At 45.1% G+C, this 8858-nt stretch overlaps 1 protein-coding gene across 1 annotated transcript in view; it reads right to left on the reverse strand.

The window, feature by feature from the left end:
* Positions 1-4515, reverse strand: part of P3h2 (prolyl 3-hydroxylase 2) — a 167251-nt gene extending 162736 nt beyond the window's left edge. The window contains exon 1 of the mRNA XM_013019291.1: positions 3873-4515. Coding sequence (XP_012874745.1) covers positions 3873-4376 — 504 coding nt within the window. The 5' untranslated portion in view covers positions 4377-4515. The remainder of the gene's footprint in view (positions 1-3872) is intronic.
* Between the last annotated feature and the right edge of the window lie 4343 nt (positions 4516-8858).

The following is an 8858-nucleotide window of genomic DNA, read 5'->3' on the forward strand; positions in this document are numbered from 1 at the left end:
AATAAAAAGTCACAGGTAGAGGCATGACTCAAGTGGTAGACTGCTAGCCTTGAACACAAAAGCTCAGAGACAGTGCCCAGGTCCTGAGTTCAAGCCACACACACACACACACACACACACACACACACACACACACACACACAAGCAGTCTTAGGTTTTAAGCATGAGTTAGATATTTTATCTTACAGGCTAAAGTGATAAAAATAAATAAATAAATAACTTGGAGTCTCACCTTGCTTTTACCAAAAAATAAATTAAATTCAAAAAATAAATGTGGCTAAAAGCCAGATGGAACAACTGTTTCATAACTGCCCAAATTCCCAGCATGCCAGATGTCAAGAAGATTCTTCACAGCAGCCACTAAGTGAAATGTAATGAAAGTCAGCGACCCCGCAGGACAAGGACCTACTCATCCCTGGAGCTGTCCAAATCTGGCATGAGAACAGCCCTGGGGAAGGCAGCAAGCTGAAACCTGAGGTCATCATCTATGGCTGAGATCAGTTCTCAGAGAGCCCAGACTCCTGACTCCCAGTCCTAGGCTTATTTCACCAAATCTTGTTGGTCTTTCATGAACTATGTGACACTAAGTATGACCTTTCCTTTTCTGAATATTCTTTTTCTTATCTGGGGAAAGTTCACTCAATAGGCCTGAGATATCACACCTCTCAAGTCTTCTTCCTCTTTAATACACTATTGAAGGGTTTGCTTCTATTAGTAGCTGGCAGTTTATAAACCTTCTCCTAGCTGAGAAACACCGTAATAAGTTAATGAGGCTAGCTCAATCTGGCCAGGATTTTACTCCAACTGGTTCGCTGATGTCCAAAGTAATTCACTATTACAAGGCATAGGATCATATCCAAGCACAAGTAAAGATCGCCTCATTTGAACAATGAATGAAACCCTAGAATCCAGACCTATGAGATCCTGACCATGTCCTGTTGCTGTTTGAGAGTTTTGTTATAGTCTCCAATGACTGTGTGTATGTGTGTGTCTGTGTTAAGTCCCCCGGGAGCCAAGTAGATGCTAAAACTGTGCTTCTCCAGTATATAGAGAGCAAAGAACCATGTTTCAGATTTCAATAAACTCCCAATACAAAACAAATTCCCAAAGGGGAAATTGCCAGTTACGCAGATTTAAGAAACTGGGTTTGTAGGAATGTGGGTAAAAGTGGAAAAAAAAAAAAAAGAAAAGAGGCAAAAATTGTTCTGCTTTCAGAATCACACAAAGCCAAATTTGTGGAAGGACATCTTCATAAAGTTAATTGATTTATCAACAATGATGAATAGTTTACCACAAAGATGTCTATGCATGACTTGTTCTTCTATTTCACTGCAAAAATTTGAAGGCTGTTAAACCACTGAATTCACCTTCTTTAACCTCCAGCCAGGAGACAGGGACAAGGGAATGACTGACGGACAAATGCTAACCTCAACAGTGAAGCAAACATAATTACAGAACCAAAGTAACCCACATATTGACAGTTTCTACATGGTTATTTACTTTTAATAAAACCAAGCATGGATGTGCATTTCTTACTCAAATATGAAAAAAGAAAATCTTTCCAAGATATGTGACAGAAACATCAATGAAAGAGCCCACCTTATATCTGAGACTCCAGGGAGGAACATTTTATGGTGACCATGTTGTAACATAGCCACTTACATTCTGCTGGGGGAATTAGCTTAGGGCATCTTTGCTGTCGGGTATTCAAGGTCCTTTCTCTGCCAATAATTGATCAATATCTTGAAGACCACATCCTCCATATATAAATCAGGCCATTTATTTTAAAGAAGCCATGGTTATGCTTAATGAATGGCTTAACAATTCCATCAGAAAACACAAGTAAGCAAGAGACAAGTCCTGGAGAAGCTTTGGTTTTCCTCCCCATTTCTTACCCAAGGCCCTAATGTATAATTGCCAGGATCTTCCCACAGCACAGTGGAGTTAAGAGTCCCATTTGTGAGTTAGGCACCAGTGGCTCAGGCTTGACTCTAGCTAATGAGGAGGCTGAGATCTGAAGATCAAGGTTCAAAGTCAGCCCAGGCAGGAAAATCTGTAAGACTCTTATTTCCAATAAATTACCCAATAAAGCTGAAAATGAAGCTGTGGTAGAATGCTAGCCTTGAGCAAAAGAAGCTCAAGAATAGCACTCCAGTCCTGAGTTCAAGCCCCAAGACTTGGGGGCGGGGGAGGGAGAGTCACAGTTGCAACTTTATGAACTCCACATGACAGTTGTAAATCCCAGAGCCTTATTGTCTATAATGGCAGAGACTTTGAGGTTAATCTGCTAACTACCTCAGGGGCATCTGAACATGGTGTGTATTTCCATATCCTTAAGAACAGTCTGAAGCCAGGCACTTGTGGCTCACAGCTGTAATCCTAGCTACTCAGTGGGCCCAAATCTGAGGATCATGGTTTGAAACCAGCACAGGCAGAAAAGCCCACGAAACTCTTATCTCCAATTAACCACCAAATACCAGAAGTGTAGCTGTGGCTCAAAGTGGTAGAGCACTAGCCTTGAACAAGAAAGCTCAGGGACAGCACCTAGGCACTGGGTTCAAGCCCTACAATGGACCAAAGAAAGAACAAGAAAGCTCAGGGACAGCACGTAGGCACTGGGTTCAAGCCCTACAATGGACCAAAGAAAGAACAAAGCAAGCAAAAAACAGCCTGATCTTTCCCCAGCTGACATGACCTTTGACCCTTCTCCAAGGGCTATGGAAAAGACTTGAAAAGTTGGAAGTTGGGAATATCAAATGTAACTTCAGAGCAACATAGGTGAGTAGCATTGTGAGGAACTCATTCTAAATTCTCTCTGTTGAAATACTCAAATCTCCTAAATCATGCATATGATAAATATGCCCAGATCTACCTCCTGACAGTAACTTCAGGGAAATTAAATACATTAAAATCTAAACAAGAAAGAGAGCACTGGGCGTCTGATATCAGGTAACCCACACCAAGTTGAACCTCCAGGCACTGAAGCCTTCTATCAAGTGAGAAATAGCACTTGTGGATACTCTGAATGAGATACCTGGCACCACCTTTCCCTCAAAGGAACCTTTGGAACCTTTGCTGTTTCTTCGTGTGTTTGTACCTGCCCTGGGGCTCACACTCAGAGCCTGGGCATTGTCCTTTCTTTACCTTTCTTTTTCTTTTTCTCTTTTATCCGTTCAAGGAGGGCTCTCTCATGAAGGACAGCTCCTCTTCTAGCTTTCAAGTGGTGTCTGGGCTAGGCCTTGCACCTCTATCCTCAGATCGATCTCAGCCTCCTCCCTGGTAGCTACAATTACAGGCAGGAGCCACTGGCACCTGGATGCTCTTTTCTATTTCTTTTAATAGATAGATAAAATAAAACACCTTAGCTTACCAGTGGGTTTACTTTTAAACCTACCAAACTTCAGAGAAAAGGCGCAGACCCTTGTGTAACAGGGGGTCAGGAAGAGGAGACAGAAGAGAGATGAGGATGGAGTTGTGTTCACAACCGTTCTCAAGAACCAAACTTAGGCTGGACCTGCTTCTGCCCAAACCTCAGGGGTGCTTCAAACATTACCACCCTCTTTTTTGTTTGGGGGAGGATGGGTTGGGAGTGAAAAGGGAAAGGGGGAGAGGGAGGGAGGGAAAGAGGAAGGGAAAGAGAGAGAGAGATGCTGGGAGGGAAAGAAATCAGAGTTCCCTTAGTCTGGGTTGCATAGCTCGGACCACCTGATGCCTTTCTCAAACACGAGGCCAACCTCCCATGAGACCCATGGAGAAGGCTAAAGGGGCAGAGCAAAGCCAAGAGGACCCGATTCCTAGTAGGGGTGTTCTGGCGACGGCCCGCCCGGCGCGGCGGCGGGGATGCGAGGCGCGGGCAGGCGCGCGCGGGGTACCTTGATGTAGGCCCGCTGCAGGTAGTTGTAGGGCACTCGGCGCTGGAAGTCGCTGCGCACGTCCTCGCTGACGCGGTGTCGGGACTCGGGTCCTCCCAGGCGTTGGTGCTCACAGCTGCGGTAGCAGCGAGCCCGCTCTAACAGGGCACGGAAGAAAGGTAGCTCAGCCCCGGGCCCGGGCCCGGCCCCGGGGGGCACGAGCGGGCGGCGCGCCGCACAATGCCGGGCGCAGCGCGCGCGGATCTCCCGCAGCCGCCGGTGGCTGCGCAGCGCCGCTTCCAAGTCGCGCACCGCTCGTTGGAAATCTCCGCTGTAATAGGCGGCTATGCCGCTGGCGTAGAGCAGATCGTAGGGCTGCAGGGGCCCGCGCTCGGGCTGGGGCTCGGGCTGGGGCTCGGGCTGGGGCTCCTGGCGCCGGCTGTCCTGGGGGCCGCCCCGCAGTGGCGGCGGTAGCAGCAGCAGCAACAGCAGCGGCAGCAGCTTCGTCCAGATGCGCTCCCGCATCCTCTGCCGCAGAGAGGCGCAACGCGGGCGGCTGAGCACCAACCAACACGGGCTCCGTGGACCCCTCGCGTCTGCTTTCCTCTCTCACCTCCGCCCGCCGAAGCGCGTGGGTCCCACGAGCGATCACAGCTCCAGGTGACCGCCCCGGCGCTCTTGGTTGAGCCTACAGGCAGAGGCCCGGCCCGGCCGGCTGCTCTTAAAGGGACGCCCACAGCTCACACGCTCCTCCTGCTGACCAGTGTCTGCAAGCCGCGCTCCCAGGCGCACAGCCTGGACTGTGGGGCTGCTGGCGGCGTGTGTATGCCCAAGTCCGAGGGGCTGGTCGGAGCTTTACCCGTGGGTTCCCCTCTACGTTACTCCGAGTGCATGCGATCCCTCTCCTTGAGCGCGGGATGAGGTCTTGATCATTCTCTGAAATCGACATGGGCCTCTGGTAGTTTGCACCACGGGTGCTGGTGGCTCCTGCCTGTAATCCTAGCTACTCAGGTGGCTGATGACTGAGGATCAGAGGTTCAAAGCCAATCCTGGCAGGAAAATCCCGTGAGATTCTTATCTCCAATTAACTCTTCAGAAAAAGCCAGAAGTGGCACTGTGGCTCAAGTGGTAGAGAGCTAGCCTTGAGCAGAGAGGCTCAGAGACAGAGCTCAAGCCCTGAGTTCAAACCTCAGGACTGTCCCTCCCTACCCCATTACAAAAAAAAAAAATTAAAAAATCCCAAATCCAAAGCTCTTCACCTTCAGATGATGCCACATGGCTCCATCTCAAACCCTGGGCAAAGTGCCTCATTGAGAGATCTCAGAAAGAAAGAGATATTCTCAAGTTTATGTAGCTGAGAAATAGGAAAGGAAGGAATCCTCGGCCTTTGTCATCAGAGGTCACAGCTCCTTCTGTATGGAAGGGTCTCTCGCATCTGACTGTGCATGTACCTAGAAGTTCCTGCTTTAGAGTAGGGGATTGGGTGAGGGAAAGAAAAATAAACAGCCGGCCTCTCCTTGCAGACCATAGCAGCTGGACACAGAGAATAGCTGGAGGAAAGTGATGCTGTATTTAGATTCCGGGTCTGTGAGTGGTTGTGGGCAACTGCGCCTCGGGTTTCCTCATGGTAAAGCAGTCAAACATCAAACATGCCAAAGGATATCCAGATGTAATAAGTTCTTATTGTAAGAGTTGAACAAAGAAGCAATGCAACATATTCACAATCCCAGGAGTTAAGCAATGAACATCAATCTGGGAATGGGAAAACTGAGGACCACTGCCAGACTCCATGGGGCTAGCCAGAGGTTTTCTGACTCCTCTGTTTCTCCTTTACCATAAATACCTTTGTTGCCAAGGTGTTCCCTTCTTTCCCGTCCTTTGGCTCCATATCCTCTGAAGAATTTGTGCCAGTCCCATGTGCCAAACCCCAGATTCCATGATGCTTAACACCTCCCCTGGGGAAGTATTTTCATTGTCTCCAGTTGCCTGCGGAAATTTGATGGTAATCTCTTGGCCACTGGATTGGTGATCCAGAAGGAAGGGTAATGATTAAGAGCTGTACATATCATCTGCTCTATCAGAATTTCACACAGAAAGCTTTTGTTCTGAAGTTTACTGGTGGAGGAGGAGGCCAGAGTTATGCTTGGTCCTTCATTCATTTTATTGGGTTTCACCACTCTGGCCATAAACAATTTTAGCTGTATAACTCCAAGGGACAATATATCACCTTTTTTTCCCACCAAACCTCACTAATTTGCCTAAATTGTCATATCCCACTGAAGGAAAAGCTCCAGGTTAGAGCTATCTGTACACAGAATGACTTGGATCTTCATTGTTCTGGAATTAGCACTTGGGTCATCATCTAGATTATTTTTAATCTCTAGGGATTGTCTTTATTTTTACATAAAGATTCTGGAATCTAGATTTATCAGTCCACTTGTGGAAGATTTTGAAACACATTAAGATAGAAAACAGTACTGTAGGACTCTGAATAAAATTGCCAGAAGTTTGTGTAATTGAGTTATGTCATTTTTTAAAAAAAGTTTTGGATTCATTGTGGTATTTCAGCTCTATGTTCACAAATATATCTATATTATTAAAAATATGTCTGGTAAACTCATATTGTGAATGCCTAACTTCAAAACATGTATTACCCAAAAGAAAAGATACGTAATCCAGGTCCTGGGAGCTCAGTTTTGTGGAAGAAATGAGTCGGACAACAATACAAAGTAAGAGCATAGCATGTGTTAGATTAAATATGTTGTGGGAACACAGAGGCTGCAAAGATGAAATATCTAGGGAAAAAAATGGGAGAAATTATAACTGTCAGAGTCAAAAGCCTATGGGCTCCAACTACACACACATCCTTCAGCTGTCCAACCCAATCTTGTCCTTTCAAGATTTCTCTATGTTCTACTACCCTATGTCCTTCTGCACAAATCCTGTTTAACACGAGAGAAACCATTTAATGAAGGCCTCTGATTTTTGGAACATTGGGGTGACTCAATAAAATTGAAGTATTCATATCTAGTTCCTGCGCTGCGAGAGTCTGAGGTAGTTGATTGGTGTGGGGTAGGACTTGGAATTTTTAGAAGTTTTCTAGATGATTTTAAGATATAGGAAATCACTAGTCGAAAGAAAATGCTTCAGTGTCATGGGGACCGGTGAGTCTGAGATCTGGGAGTAGGTACAGCTTTGTGCTATCTTTCAGATCCGTCTTCCCCAAGAAAACCAATGAAACTTGCCTTTTAAGGCTGAATCAGGTAACTCAACCATACTTGACGATGTAGTTATAAGAGCTATGTTGTGTAGATAAATAATTTCCCTGCTGTGCTCTGCCCAGTGGTACTTTCTGTGTTGAAAGACAGTTCTCTGATGGTCTCTTGCACTACTGAACTTCTTGCTGGATGTGCCAAGAACATATTTCATCCTTTTTTTTGATATAAGAATCTTACTACATGAAAAGAGTCTCTCTATGTAGCCCAAGATATCCTCCCAACTCCAGTTGGCCTCAAACAGTGATTCGCCTCCTTCAGCCTCTAAAACACTGGAATAGCAGTTTTGTAAGACAACATCTGGTCCACTTTGCATTGATAACAAAAGTCCTTTGCTGATGCTGAGACTCTTAGTGCATAAACCATCCTTCATAGTCCAATTCATTGTGACTTGCCATTCTCAAACCTTTTTTGTGTGTGTTATCAAAATCCTTATCAAAGAGTAAAAGTAGAGCCAAGTGGATAATACTCAAGAGCTGAGATCTAGTGATTGCAGTTTGAAGTCTGTCTAGGCAGAAAAGTCCCAGAGACTCTATCTCCAAAACAAACAGCAGCCTAGAGGCGTGGCTCAAGTGGTAGATACCAGCTGAGCAAGATTTTAAATGAATAGATACAAAAGCACTGGCATTCTGAAGTGGGATCAAGATGGGGGCTTCCTGTTTTTGGCAAGTCCTCAGCTATTCTGATACTCAAGCTTTAACAACTGAGAATTGGCAACTGGAGATAATTGTGTGCACGCAGAGACAAAGGACAATGTCTTTTGAGTAGGGGTGGAGGAAGGGATCGTTTGTTGTCAGTATCTAGTGAGGAGAAGGTGGAGTTAGTGCTAATTTGACTGTGAGATCCAGGACAAGTCTCTAACAGGAGAATTGACCATCTTAAGCAACAATGGCAATGTCAATATTGCCAAAGTTGACCCTAAAGGAACCTGGGCAGCATACTGTGGGTAGTGCAATCATCACCCATTTCCTTACACAAATAAGGATTCTTAGTCCCACCGGTTACAAGCACAGGCAGTGACAAAAGGAAGACCCTTACTCTGATGTACTGAACTCTGAACCACACTTGCTAAATGTCATGGAGTTCCAGGTGATCAAAGTTTTGGAGAAAGAAATGCATGAAGAAAGAAACCGTAAGTGGAGAAGTGTTGGAAATGTAGTCTTCTGTGAAGATAGGTATAAACTCAGAGCTGCAATTTCACTTTTGTTCTCTATTCCTTACAAAGAACAGCCAAAGCACCAAAGAGGCCATCCAAAAAATGCTAAGAGTGATTCAATCATTTCCCTTCTTATTATATTTGGCATGAATCTTGACAGAAGCTAGAATTTCCTTTTTTACTTCTGTTTATATGTCAGCAGCATCATTCCACTCTCTGGCTTTAGCAAATGATCAGCAGAAAGGAATTCAGAAAGAGATCTTCAAATACTTCTGATTTTCCCCAAATCAACTAAACTTTTGGGACATGACATTTCTCCTTCTTAAATCCTTAGGGAAGACTATAAAGCCTACTCAGACTTGAACTGTAGAGTTAGTCAACACTTTCCACCAGCAAATCTGATATTAGTTTATTTTAATCATGTGTAAGCAGGGCTTTTACCTACCCCAAACATCTTTGATTCCTTTGAAATGAAAGGAATAATTCTCACTGTGCAACAACCCAGTCTGTGTTTGGATGTTTTTGATGCTGGCCACAAGAAGACTTGTTTGGAATAGTTTTTTTTTTTTTCTTATA

Source organism: Dipodomys ordii, unplaced genomic scaffold (assembly GCF_000151885.1).
Source record: "Dipodomys ordii isolate 6190 unplaced genomic scaffold, Dord_2.0 Scaffold45, whole genome shotgun sequence".
NCBI classification, from domain to species: domain Eukaryota; kingdom Metazoa; phylum Chordata; class Mammalia; order Rodentia; family Heteromyidae; genus Dipodomys; species Dipodomys ordii.